The sequence below is a fragment of the Uranotaenia lowii genome, chromosome 3 (assembly GCF_029784155.1).
Source record: "Uranotaenia lowii strain MFRU-FL chromosome 3, ASM2978415v1, whole genome shotgun sequence".
NCBI classification, from domain to species: domain Eukaryota; kingdom Metazoa; phylum Arthropoda; class Insecta; order Diptera; family Culicidae; genus Uranotaenia; species Uranotaenia lowii.
This window is the reverse complement of record NC_073693.1, coordinates 80,752,560-80,767,472: the sequence shown is the minus strand read 5'-3', so window position 1 is coordinate 80,767,472 and position 14,913 is coordinate 80,752,560. Positions and strand designations below refer to the sequence as shown.

The 14,913-nt window shown below is 34.4% G+C and overlaps 1 protein-coding gene across 2 annotated transcripts in view; it reads right to left on the bottom strand.

Moving 5' to 3' along the window:
• LOC129750510 (semaphorin-2A) overlaps nt 1-14,913 on the bottom strand; it is a 402,306-nt gene that overhangs the window by 29,809 nt on the left and 357,584 nt on the right. For both annotated transcript variants that reach the window (XM_055745474.1, XM_055745473.1), the window contains 2 exons: nt 3,965-4,321; nt 3,234-3,462 (listed from right to left, as the gene is read on the bottom strand). In XM_055745474.1, the coding sequence (XP_055601449.1) occupies nt 3,234-3,462; nt 3,965-4,321 (586 nt within the window). The remainder of the gene's footprint in view (nt 1-3,233; nt 3,463-3,964; nt 4,322-14,913) is intronic.

Sequence of the window (14,913 nt, the reverse complement as noted above, 5' to 3'; positions counted from 1 at the left end):
TCATTGTAATATTAGAGTTGCGATTCATTTAACCATTTTTATTGAAACTCAAATCCTGATCTTGACACACACAAATTCCTACCTCTAGAATGGGTTTTTACTAAGAAGTGTAATAAAATAAGTTCGGAATTTGAAAGCAACCTTTTAAACCCCAAAATTCATGCATCGAATAATTTAACACACCATCAAGTTTTAAGCCATTTGACAAGTATTTAATTGTCGCAAGAGTCCAACTAAAACTTACTATCCATAACTTTATGACTAATACCTTTGATTATTAAAAAATCGTTTTTGTCATTACTAACTTTGTGCCAAAAAGAAATATTTTTCATGAAACAAATTTTAGACTCAATTGAATACTTTTTTCCTGTTCTTCTCAACGCTCAACTTTACATTCAAAAGGGTTTTGGTAAATTACACAAGGTCACAAAATTCACATTTTTCCAAGGTGCAACGAATTTTTCAACTTAATATGATTAACTTGGGTTCCCTTAATTGAAATATTCAATTAGTATTATTCTATCAGTTTTAATTTTCCAATTCACTTTTGAAAATAGGTAAAAATAATTGAAGAAATTTCTGCCTTTTCTGGCAAGACTAATTTTTCTCAAGACTGCATGTACTTTTAACTTCTGCGAAAAAAGTAATATAGAATTTCTATTTGTTTCCTTTTCTCCATTTTGTAAAATATGGGAGTTTTAACGATTTTTTGAAAAGTTTATAACCAAATTTATTATTTGATGTTTTTTAATGTAAACATCCAACCGTTTTGCTAGATTTAACATTTGTTGAATGCAATGAAATATGTTTTTCAAAGTTTCTCCAATAATGTCTTTAATATGAGTGATGATAGTTTTCGAATTTTATAATACTGTAGAATTTTAATTTTTAAGATAATTTTTCATTATAATCATCGGAATATTATGCCTTAATTAAATAAGTATAATAAACAAATTCAGGATCATTTTTTAATTTGATATAGATTTGTTAGTTCATTGGTTATCAATAATTGTTTTCACTAAAAATTCATCCCAACTTCATTTTCAAACTCAAAAACATCAGATCTATAAAACAAGAGGTAACAGACAAAATCTTACAAAAGATCAGAGCTCAGGACGCTAAAATCTGCTAAATTTTTGAAGTCATAGGCTCCAAGATGCTGTTTGCTTGAGTAATCAATAAATTTCTTTATATAAATTGATGAAAAATGAATGAAAAATTTCCTTCTGAACTGTTTAAAAAAAATTATCTTTTTAATTTTTATACTGAATCAAAGCAATCGAAAGATTCCTTTTATTTCAACCACGGTAAATGAAAAATTCATATACCAGTATTTTGATAGCAACTTACTACCTTCTTCAGTGAACGTTTTCGATTGATGAATGTGTATCGTTTCCCTCTCTTATACCCGAACCTAACCCGAACAAAATAACAAAATAAGGATCATCCTTTTGAAAAATTTATCAATAATTTAACGGAAATCGCAATATCTTAAAACATTGATTCTGATTGATTCTGAATCGCATCAAATAAACTTCTTATTTTTTCTAGCATTTGTGGTGGTCATTAGACCGATACAAGCTTTGTATGAAAATTTCAAATTCTTAAATTTTTACACCTCCCATAAATTTTTTGGTTGGTTTTGCTGCCAGAAATAGCAATAAAAATTTTGGAAGCGATCCATCCAGTCCTGAATAAGCGCAACGAGTTTTAATTTTGTATGGAAATTTGTATGGAAAAACAAAATTTTTCATTCGAAAATCGCCAGAGATGTTCTGAAAGTTCCAAAAAATATAACTTTGGATGAAACATGTTCCTTGATTCTTGCATTACATTTCATGTGAACAAAGCATCAACCTCAATTGTACCCCAGAAAAGATATTCAATATAATATAAAATTTTTGTTTTCAAAATTCACTTATTTAATTATATCGCTTTTGACTGCTTGTTTGAAAACTGTGTAACAGTAGAATGAAAATAAAAAATCTCAAAAACTGTTTTGCAATGCCAGAAAATTTATTGATTTATAAAGCCTTTGCAAAAGCATTTCATGCAATTATTATCAGCTCTTGCAAGTAAAGTCTGCCATTTTTCAATACTTTTCAATGCATTCAGATTTTTTATTTTGAAATGGTTATAACTTTTTTCATGAAATTCTTAGATGCTTGTCATGTTAGCAAAAAATGAAGCTTCAGAATAATCAAAAACAAAAATGATAGATCGATTTCATTTAAAGCTTATTTGAATTTTCTGGATGATTTAATGTCAAAAAATGTCTTCTTCCATACAAATTTCCATGCAAAATTGAAACGCGTTGCGCTAACTCAGGAGTCAACCAAATCATCTCAAATTTTACACTGATGCTTGGTGACCCAAAGGGCATCGAAAACACATATGGGAGTAAAAAATCATTTTTTTTTTTTTTTTTTTTTAAATATGTCTTTATTTGTATCAAATCATGATTACACTTATATTACATTATTGCATTAAACTAGGTGTTCAGCTCAATAATGAACTGTTCATAGCCCTATAAGTAACTAGATTATAAAAATTTATTTATAAGATTTAAATTTGCTGAGCGCAATCAAGTGTTTAATGTAGGAGAACATCCTGTAATAGCAAAAATATTTTATACTTAAAACTAAACACTATCTTAAAATTAAACTAAACATAAAGAGAACGAATCTCTGCGATGGAAGACTGCATCGATTTGCCTCTGAAGTTGGAGATGATTTTGTTGGCCATCTCTTCGATAGATTCAATGCCTGCAATCCGATGAAGATCTTCGGTGCTGTGCCAAGGTGGAAGCCGCAAAATCATTTTTTGCAGCGGTCTAGTGGTCATACATGTGTAAGAAAATGGTTTTATTTATGAATGGAGCGAAGAGGATTTATTTAAAGATTTTTAACGTCTATCAGTCTCAGATTTTTAGGTACAAACGACTGTTTTTAGCTACAGTCGTTTTCGTTAAAAAATTTGAGAGTGATAGCCGTTAAAAATCCTTTAAAAGAAAATGGTTTTAGAAATCAATTTACTATTTTTTACTATTTATTTAGCTGACTTTAAATTTCGAAAACCCTCCCCCCCCATGGACGGGTCCTCCCCACGGGCCTGTATTACATACCTAATGTTAAAATTGTGATAACGATTAGCAGATTCCAAAATAATGTAATATGAACTGATTGCACTAAAAATCGTGTTTTTGTCTTTAAACATTCGCTCATAAAACTTACTTGTCCACGACCAGCTTGGTGAAGACCAGATCCCGCTTGTAGAAGACCGGGTTGTTGTGCTCGTGATTAACGGCCTTGTCCATGAGCGGATGGGACCGGATGAAGTTCAGAACCGAGTCCGGCAGCGTCGAGGTATCGTTGACGCAGGTTCCGGGCCGCGGATCCGGCACCTTGGAGTTGAGCACCGGCAGCCAGGCCGAGTTGGAGGTGGCCTGTTCCTTGAACTTGCCTGCAGGGAGACACATGGAGGGAAAAGAGGGGAAAAAATCATATACCTATAAATCAAATTTTTGACTTGGCGCGGAGAAGGATTTTTTTTCGGGGGAAATCCTTGCGCTTAGGACCAGTTGGAAGGTATTAAGGAAGTTAGAATACGTCATAAACAGTCCTGGCGGCGGCGTTTTAACGAAGCGGTGAAAGTAACGGTTTCGAAATGTGTCACCCCGACGACATAAATCAAAGGCGATAAAGTGTGAAAAAGTGCCGCGGCGGAAGTATTTTGGCTTCGTTTACGCCCCTCTTTGAGGAGTTATGAGTCTTTTAAGTAGGAGAAAAAATGAGAGTGGGGATGACGAAAAATGGCATGTCACGCAATTTGAATTAATTCGCTACGGGCAACACATTTTGCGATAAAGCGCGCCACGTCAACTTGACGGAACTGATGAAGACGCATATGCATGTATCCAGGTACAGATTTCCCTGATCCCGGAAACCGGAACTGCTCGACTTACCGGCAAAGGCAGCATGAACTTCTCCGATATCGAAGCTACAGACGGCCGATCCGACCAGCCCATTGGTGCTCGTCGTAAAGGTGGCGTAGAACTTGCTCTTGTCCGAGGGCAGCTGGTACACGTCTTGGATTTCGTTGAAGTAAAACGGAAACTCGCCCGATATGCTGCAGTTGATGCGCGCCTTCAGGTACGTTGCCCAGTTCTGGTTCAGGATGTTTTTGCCGCCGGTGTCCTTTTTGCAAACCCGGGCGATTCGCGAGTACACGGCCTTGCCGCAGTTGATGTACTCCACAGCCGTCTCCCGGAAGAAGAAGTACACGTACTCGCCGTTGTCGAACGAGCCGACGAAGTTGGGTTCTGGGGGAAAAAAGAAAAAAAAAATGTTTGAGATTCATTTTATTTTATAAAACTTTGTTCAAGTGAAGTTTCCGGTATCAGAAATTAATATGAACAAATGCTGCTATAGAGTAAGGTGGGGTAAAAGTACGAATCGGGTAAAAGTACGTTTTGAGATTATCACAAACCGAGAACAGAAAATTTCAAAACTCTGGCGTGGATTGATTGTGGTTTGGACTGCCTTCATCCAGACATAATTTTATTTGGAAAATTCGAAAATACTTCGAAAAATAAGGTAAAGCAGCTTTTTTGCCCAAATGATATAATATTTAATATAACGGCAAACATGTTTTTAGCAATCAAAATTCTGGCTTTCAATCAAAGTCTTAATGTGTCTGTTCAGATGTTTTCAACCACTAGCTAATGCCGAAGAAAGAATTTAATTATTATGTCTCTGTTTTGCACAATTACCTGTGAATCACAAGAAACCTTGAAGGGGCAAAAGTACGAATGATTTATAGGGTCTACTGAAATAAATCTGAACGGAAAGTTTTAACTTCTTTATAAAATTCACTGGGAACATCAGCGCATACTTTTGTTTCTACAAAGACTTGAAGAACTCGAAATCCGCACTGGTTGTTTGCCCATGTTTAGGATTTGTATCAGAAACGAACACAGAAGTAAGCAAAGATTGATATTAAATAATTTTCCTCTTGACTCCATGCAGAATTGTGGAATTCTGAATGGTCGTACTTTCACCCCACATCATTCGAACTTTTGCCCCAGAGGTGGGGTCTAGGGGTCTAGGAATGTCTAACAAATATCAAATATTAAAGAAAAATGTGATGCTTACAAACTGTGAAAGGAGATCTTATTTGTCTAAAAATAGTCTACGGACCTTTTATCTTTGATTTTATTCCAGATTTTTTCCTAGGATTATGCCACCCTAAATTAAGGATAAAGACTCCTTTAGTAAAGGATCAAGTCTCCTGTAACTTAAAAATATATCACAATTTTTAGTGCTTCTAGTTCTTCAAAAAGTTTATGTATCGTTATAACTTTTGTAGCATATAAATTTGACGTCATACGCTGTCAGAAAATGCAAAAGACAGCGAGTTGCTGAATTTTCCCAAAAAGATATGATGAAAATAAGAATAGGGGATCAAGTATCCCCATTTTCCCCTATTGCAAAAATTTTCTAGATTATATGCCACCTTAGACTGCTTTAAAATTTGATTTGTGGCCCCCATGTGTATCTTAATTGCGTTAGTCATGGTGATCCATAAATAAGTGCATCGAGTTTTAAACTTATATGAAAAAAAAGTATTCGTATATTAGGGCCGAGACAAATATCGATTTTTTTTTGAAAAATTGTTAAATGTTAAATGTTGAATTTTGTTGAATGACAACTTTATCTAAACCATTTTTAAAAAGCTTTGAAATTTGCAGTGATTTTAAAACTAATTGAGAACTTTCACAACCACTAAACCTTTTCAGTGTATTACAAATTGATCAATCAACTATCCTTGATTCCCCTAATCAATGACCATTTTCGATTTAATTTAAAATATTGATCAGGGATTAGAGCTAAAACTGATGCCATTTTTTTTTAACTAAGGCAAACGACTGAATTTGAATTGTTTAAACATTTTTCCAGTGCTAAAATTTCAAATTTTGATAAAAATGACAACTTGCTGTGAAATTCTTTTAAAAAAATAAATAAAATTGAGATTAAAACATAACTTAAAATGTTAGCGTAGTAAGACGGTAATCGCAGGTCCACAGATGGCATAGGTTCGATTCCCATCTCGGTAACGGATGTAAAATGTTGATCTTAAGTTGTCCACGTTTATTCTTAGTCTGTAAAGGCTTAATCGGCTAAGACACGGTTTCCTTCTTTTTTTTTTCTCAAATATGCAAACAATTTCTTAAAAAAAAACTGGAAACCGCTAAGAAAAGGCAGGATATAAAAAAACTTTTTCTCCGACCGCCCAATGATATCACTAGTCAATTCTCATTTAAAATTCATGATAACCTCTCTTTTCTAAACTTCAGAAGTAAAAATAATAAGGTAGCATAATTTTTTAGCAGCATTTGAGAATTGAAGTCATGTGCCCGAAACGTAACGTGGAACCAAACGATCTGTCCCATCATCCGATAAATATCGAAATTTAAAAATATATAATGATACTCAGCTGCCGATAAATTTTTCGCAGCTTTCGGTATTGAGCTTTTTATAGATTTTTGGCCAAACTTTGTGCATCTTCCAAATGTCAAAAGCTCTGGTAGTGTTCATAGGAAGTGCGATACAGTTTTGGCTTCCACTAAAGATTTTCCCATATCTGGATCGTTTTCAATTCTGATGGATTACAGGAGGCGGTTCCTAATGTGCACTGAACTAAATAAGATTATTTATTTTTGCAGGAGAAAAATTCTCGCTGCTCACAAAACCCTCTTCGAAAAATCAACAATTGAAAGAGCGAAATTCAAACTGCAGACTGTGGAAATTTTTTCACTTCTTGGATTCGATTTTTTTGGGGGATCTAAAATTAAACGAATTTTAAATTTGTGCTCTATAGATTGTATGTAAGTTTGTTGCATGCAAGCTTTTGTCAATTTGGTTATTCAACCAAAAAACGAGAAGATAAAAGAAGTTGGCCATGAGTTTTTGACATCGGAACCGATTTTTTTGTGCTCCATGAAAATTTACCAAAATAATAGTTCAAATAACAAAACATTCCTTAAATTGTGCATAGACGTTATAAATGATTCTGATGATTCGATACAGCCAGTACTGGTACAACGCCCTGCGAGCCAATCTTGGAAATTCCAATCCAAGACCAATGTAAACCTTCAAGATATCTACCGATGGAATATTCAGCCAAGTGTTTTTTTTATGATTTCTATCCATTTGATTTCATTCATTTTTCATGTCTTAGACATATTTCTTTTAACAAAACATAGCAGTAAGATTTTTCTAAACAAGTTACGAAACATTTCACAAGGGTTTTTTCTCCTTTGAAATTGTGTGCAATTTTAAATTTTCAAATGGTTGTGAACTAGGTAGTGTTTTTACTTTTTTTGCGAAAAAAAAATAATTAAGATTTATGTGAACAGATAATCTTCATGAACATTTTTCAATGTATAGCTGTCAGAATTATTTTTCAGGATATTATATCTGTCATGTTACAAGACAACTTACATTTAAAAACCGTTTTTCTAAGAATTAAACATATTTTAAAATATCATGATTATTAAATAAATAGCAAATTTTGAAATTTATTGCGAAATATAAAGGATGGATTTTATCTAGATAGTTTTTCAAACGTGGTTTTTAAATCTCATATGTAACGACCCACAAGAGCTAGTTTTGGCGTATGCTGACGACATCTCGATAATCGTGGAGAACGACGATAAATTTCAACGGATTTTGGACGCATTCAACGAGTTCGGGCTTTGCTCTGGAGCAGTTCTAAACACTAACAAGACCTTGGCAGCGAGCGATCACTGTCCTCAATGCCGCCTACAAAGTGTTGTCCCGAATCCTACTCCGCCGCCTCACGCCACAAGCAAACAGATTCGTGGGAAGTCATCAGGCCGGCTTCATGGAGGGACGGTCTACGACGGACCAGATATTCACATTACGGCAAATCCTCCAAAAATGCCGTGAACACCAAGTCCCTACGCATCATCTATTCATCGACTTCAAAGCCGCATACGACACGATCGACCGTAACGAGCTATGGAAAATCATGGACGAGAACGGCTTTTCCGGGAAGCTAATCAGACTGATCAAGGCGACGATGGATGGAACGCAGTGCTGTGTGCGGATTTCGGGTGAATTGTCGAGTTCATTCGAATCGCGCAGGGGGCTTCGACAAGGTGATGGTCTATCCTGCATGATGTTCAACGTGGCGCTAGAAGGTGTTATTCGACGAGCGGTGGGCGAAATGCGGGGCACGATTTTCAACAGATCCAGTCAACTTATCTGCTTTGCCGATGACATTGATATAGTCGGCAGATCATCTGCGGCGGTGGAGGAGATCTACCGCAAACTGAAACGCGAAGCAGGAAGGATTGGGTTGATGATTAATACGTCCAAGACGAAGTACATGCTGGCCTGCGGATCCGAGACCGACCGAACCCGCTTGTCCAGTAATAACAAGGTCATGATCGACGGCGACGAGCTGGAGATAGTCGAAGACTTTGTCTATCTCGGCTCACTGGTGACCGCAGACAATGACACCAGCCGTGAGATCCGGAGGCGAATTATCAGCGGAAGTCGTGCCTACTATGGACTCCACAAGCAACTGCGGTCGAGAAGACTTTGCCCTCGTACGAAGTGTAACCTGTATATGACGCTTATTAGACCGGTTGTTCTCTACGGGCACGAGACATGGATATTGCTCGAGGAGGACCTGCGTACACTCGGAGTATTCGAGCGACGAGTGTTAAGAACCATCTTTGGCGGCGTACAGGAGAACGGAGTGTAGAGGCGAAGGATGAACCACGAGCTCGCGCGGCTCTACGGTGAACCCAGTATCCAGAAGGTGGTGAAAGCTGGCCGGATACGCTGGGCTGGACATGTTGCGAGAATGCCGGACGACTGTCCTGCAAAACAGGTGTTCGCTACGAATCCGGTAGGAACAAGACGAGCGGGGGCGCAACGAGCGAGGTGGTTAGACCAAGTGGAGCGTGATCTGGCGAACGTAGGGTGCCCGAGAAATTGGAGAACGGTTGCTATGAACCGAGTGAATTTTAGGAATTATGTTCGTCAAGTTATGTCGTGAGACGGAATACTATGTAAATAAATAATAAGACCTTGGCAATCAACATCGGAACCCAACAGAGTACGAGATCCCCTGGTTGGTTCACCCTTTGTGATTCAGTTAAAATTCTTGGCGTCATCTTCTTCAATTCAGCTAAGCGTACAATTGAGGAAAACTGGTGCGACTTCATCAGGAAGACATCACAGCTTATGTGGAAATTCAAACCACGTATCCTTTCCTTACTTCAAAAAGTTACCGTAATCAACACCTTTGTTACGTCGAAATTGTGGTTCATGGCATCAATCCTTGGCATCCCCAACTCATCAGCAGCTCGGATAACGTCTCAGATCGGAAACTTTACATCACTTTTAGAAGTCTTCAGAGGAAAGATGAAAACACCAAAAATCGTCGCAGAAAACCCATTGGTGGAATGGAAACAGGTTTGGAGGAACATTCGGAACCGAACTCTCTCTACAATGGAAAAATCTTTGTATTATCTTCTGGTGAATCAAAGGATACCACATGCAGCGTTGATGTTTCGGCAGAATAGGGCAGATAGTGCATTTTGTGTGCACTGTCCGACAGTTGTTGAAGATTTGGAACATAAATTATCCAGTTGCAGTAAAATTGTACATTTGTGGTCTTTTTTAAAATCGAAATTAGAGTCAGCTTTGAATAAGAGAGTAAGTTTTCAGAATTTTGTATATCCTGATTTTAAAAATACCAGAGCTGTGAGAAGAAATAAAGCGCTAAAATTGTTTATAGTATATGTAAACTTTATCTTAGAAGCTAACAGTAGTGATTTAACGGTAGGGGTTCTAGATTTTACGTTACATTGCGAAACCTTGTAGAATGAATGCATTGTAGAGAATAAAACCCGAAATATATATGTTTACAAAAAAAAAATCGAATAATCAATATCTTTATTTTTATCAAATAATTTGGACATTTTTTCTTTAAATTCTTATATATCTAATTTAAATGTTCGACAACTTTTTCGTTATCTTATAAATGTGAAATTCAACTAAATATGTTTCATTTTACATTTCTTTCACATTGTTGTCGTTTTGAAAATCAATGATGTTATAGAGATTTTATGAGAGAAACAGCTAGTTTGTGGAAAATTTAAATATGCAATTGCTTTTGGTGTTTTGCAGCAAAAATACGGTACTTCTGCCCAAAATGCCCTTGCAGGGTAAATCGCTAACGACTATATTTTGATAGGTTTTGTCGAAGATTTAAGTGTATTCTTGTTACACAATTTCGTTCTTAGAATCAAAACTTATAAGATAAGATTATTATTCCATTAAACGCGAATAATAATCTAAATAAATTCTCAGGATGCTATTCATCACTTAAGGGGGGGGTAGGGTCTAACACTTTCAAAAAATCGATTTTTTTATTTTTTTATTTTCTTATTGTAAAACATTTCAAGAATGTTGTGTCAAATTTTCAAGTCAATTGAAGCAAAACTGTAGAAGTTATAGGCCTTTATCTCCTCCTATCGAATACTGCAAGAAAGCAAGAGCAGAAACTTCAAACGCGTTTTTCTCGAAAGCACATTTTTAAAGTCCGTGGACATCGTCATTTGAAAACAACTTATCCGATTCTTTTCAAATTTGGAATATATTTTCTACATATAAAATACCAGACCCCAACGTTTTTCTTTTTTGATTTTTTTACTTTGGGGGGATTTTACAGGTGAAAAATGGCGGATTTTTAAGTGAAAAATCGTAGTTTTTACTTCAAACAGCCACAAAAATTTCATAAAAATATTTTTAAGTTAAATAAAAACGTTGGGGTTCAGAAAAAGATCTATTAAAAATATTTTGCTCTGATTTTTTGACTTCAGATGATTCTGTGCTGAGATATAGTGTCCACCGCAAATCCTGTTTTCTAAAAGGCATCCTCGAAAATGCTCCGTCACCGGCTCATTTTTCAATATTTTTCTACGAAAAAATTCATAATTGTTCTTTTAACAATGCTTTGTATAATGCAAAAAATTTGAATACATTTTTTTGAACGATAGCTCCAGAAAAAAATCGTGAAAATGGTGTTTTTTTATACCCGTTAGACCCTACCCCCCCCTTAAGTTGTATAAATTGAGCAATTAAAAAAATGGGCTTTAACGCCAAGGTGATTGGTAAAAATATCCTCATCATTAATTTCATTGGTTGTTAAAAGAATATTTTCAAATTATAAATTGATAAAAACTGCTGTGAATTTTTGATTTAAGTTAAACTGAAAATTCATTACACTTTAAATATACGATTAAAATGCCCTCGTCAAATTTTGGACAAATTGTCCTCCCCTCAAGAGGCCATTCGGTAAGATGTAAACAAAACCACGTGTTTTACTCTAGATTTTAAAGTACAGTTTCTCAGCTATCCAATACAGAGTACCAATTATCAAATTGGTGTATCGATCTTCTTCATTGCTTATTCCTTAATTATTATAAAAATGCATAATAGTTTCAAATTTCGATCGGGTTTGAGCAAAAAACGTGCACTGATAATCAAATTAATTCACTAAATTTGTTGCCAACAGCAGAAGAAAAATTTGGCTGCAATCGACACAGTTGAAAGTAAAGCCAAAAATACCCTAATTTTTTATATTGTTGTAAAAAATTGTCAAAAACCACTTGATTCCATGAGCAGAAAATTTTGGAAAACATTTTTTTTTTTCGTTTCTTTCCAAATTTTTAAACTTACAAAATAAATGTATTTTCACTGTGAAAAAAGTGGTTTTTGAGTCGATTTGATCAGAGATGCCAGGTGTCCTGATTTTCAACAGACCGTCCTAATTTTTAAATTGATTTATCCTTTTTTTAAATAAAAAAAAGTACTTAAAATTTACTAAATAGTCCAAGTTTTCAAAAAAAAAAAAATCTTTGTTGCAATTTTATAAAAATTAATAATTAAGATATCGTACAAATCTGTAATACAATAGTTGAATCGATACTCTTGGTACTTGCCTACACCAGGGCGTTTCATATTCAATGATTTCAAAGGTTGGTTCGAGAAGCGTTTGTCAAAAGTCGAATATTATCAAAGTTTTTACTATAAAAAGTATTTTTTTTACAGAATATGAGTAGCAGATAGAAAAACGACACACATATAACAATGTATTCGGGTTTTCCGCTTGTGTATTCCGCATACTCGGTCATTTCCCTTAGCAGCAGCATATTCCCCCGAAATTCCCTATCTCGTTAAGCCGGAGAAGCATTCGATTTTTTTTATTGATATGAATTCAGAAAGATTGAGAATCCAGCTCTACAATAAAAAACTTAAATTTTACAAACCACAGCTGGTTATTTTAAAGGTTCTTAGAAAAGTTAATATGCCATATTTTCGCATCAAATGTGTTTATTTTTGTAACATTCAAGCAAGCATATCTTTTTGTTTAAGCTTAAATATACTACTTTTAATAACACAGGGGAACTGCATTTTTGGTGCCTATGTCTCAATAGCTGATTTTGTTCATCACCTCTCGATTTTGTGATAAGGCGTGTGGAAATTTTTAAATTGGTCAGTTTTGTGTAGAAAAGATCATCTTGAAAATAACGCCAAAACTCCCTTTATTTTTCAGATTTAGAAAAAGTTAACTAAAAAAGAAATTCAATAATTTTTTTTCCAAAGTCAAAATTTCACGCCAGAAAAACCGGGCTATTTTAATCTAGAAACCTGGCAAAATCCGGGCATTTGATTTCAAATTGATCGACCAAAATTCTGGCAATATCTGGAAAAATTTGGTCAAGAGAAACTACTCATCAAAAATCAAGAAAAAAATTTTTTCATCAAAATTTATCAACAGTTTTAAAATCTTATTATAGGCTTCCCAAAAACCTGTTATAATTATTTTTATGAAACTTGCTCAGAAAATTTCGATTTGCATGCATAAATAAAAAAAAATAGCAAAATTTGTATTTTTAGGTGTAATTCGAAAATGAAAAAGAAAATAAACCCAGGCAAAATCCGGGCTTTTACAACGAAATCCGGGCAACCGGGCCAGACCGGACTTTTTCTAAATTTTATATTAAATATCCGGGAAAACCCGGATAAAACCGGGCAATCTGGCAACCTTAGTATAATTTTTTGCGATTTTGCCAAAAAAAAATTCGAACAAATTATCGACAATATTATAGATTAAAATAATAAAAAAAAAGGGTAACTTTGAAATCAAAAATATAAAAAAGAAGAATACAGTTTAAAAAAGCTTTTAAAAGACACTTTGGATCAAGACAATTCAAATTATGGTGCAACTTGTGAATGAAAAAATAAATGCATTTGTTTCATACCTACTTAAAAGTTTAAGCAATGCTAAAAGATTTCAGAATCCTGTTAATAATTTGTATTCTCAATACCATTTTCCATCATAAAAGCAATCTCGAAGTGTAAATCTGGAGTTTTTTTTAGATGTTTTTAAAGTCTAGAGTAGTAAAATTGTTTCTACTTACATTTTGTTTAGGATTTTTAAATTTGATTTCAATTCAAAACTTTTTTAGAAGTTAATATTAATTGTTATATTTTCATAGATTTGTTTTAAGAATATGAAACCATAATTCAAATTAATTTCGTGATCTTTAAAAAAATTGGTTCTGGATTTCTATTTTTATCACTGGTTTCAAATCTGAATAATTATCATCATAGTTTCCTCTATTGAAGGTATGTACATATCTATCTATGTTCAAGAAAAAAACAATCTGTGCATTAAATTTAAAATTTCAGAGCAAAAAACTTTGTGTGATTAAGAAATCCATACTGAATAAGAAAAATCGATGACCAAAAGTTTTCAAGAACATTGAACTGAAAAAATCATGAAGTCCGAAATCAAAGTGAAAAACTTATTTTTAACTTTCATTCTGCGTTCTGATATAGAACTTAGTTTGCATTTTATTTCCTGGATCTTCATTTTGAAAAATGCCTAAGTTAATTTAAAACACTAAGTTTTGCCCTTTTCTCTGATTTTGTTATCTGAGTTCTTTAACTTAATTTATACTGAGTGGCCATTAGACTGCCCCAAATTTGTATAGGAAATTTCAAACTTGTGAAATGTTATGCGCTGCAGGCTGAAATTGATCCAAGATATCATGTCAAATTTGGGCCAGTTCAGACCACGAGCCTGAAATTTGTATGGGATTTTGAGACATTTTGTTCGAGAGGAACATGAAAAACCAGTTTTTTATCAATAACTTTGGTTCCCTTCGGCCGATTTCTTTTGAATGCGGTTTTTGTCAAAGTCTTAACTATGACAAAAATTTAATATGCAGACTGTGTTTCGATTCAAGTTAAAATAGAAGCGACGTTAAACTTGAGCAACCTCTTCCTTCGGCCCGATCTTGTACTAGGCCTAGGATAAATTTTAGCCTGCACCGCATAAATTTTTCAAAAGTCGGGTCATTTGGGGCACTCCAGTAGTTATAAGGTTCTCAAGCCCAGTTTTTATTCAATTCATTTGGGGTTTTGTTCAAAAACCTTTGTTTTTAGTACCAAATCAATGATGAATAAGTTTTAGTTCTATCTGAAAATTAAATAGTAAAACTGTTTAAGTTATAATGCTGACTCAGCAATGCTGAGCATATTTTCGCAAAGTGTTTTTTTTTAAATAAATTCATTCTTTTCCTAAGGATCAGACCACGCAGAATTCGAAATGTCTTAGGCTTATTTTCAACTACGACGTTCGATCACTGAATTATTTCCTACATCTAGTTTCAAGAAAATTAACTGTTATCCATAACAGTTGTGTACTTCACGTTTCAATCTCCGAAACCATTACCAAGTGACATCACAGGATTACATCAGTTCATGAGCGAGGCAAATTTATTAGCTCCCATCCATTCTTGCC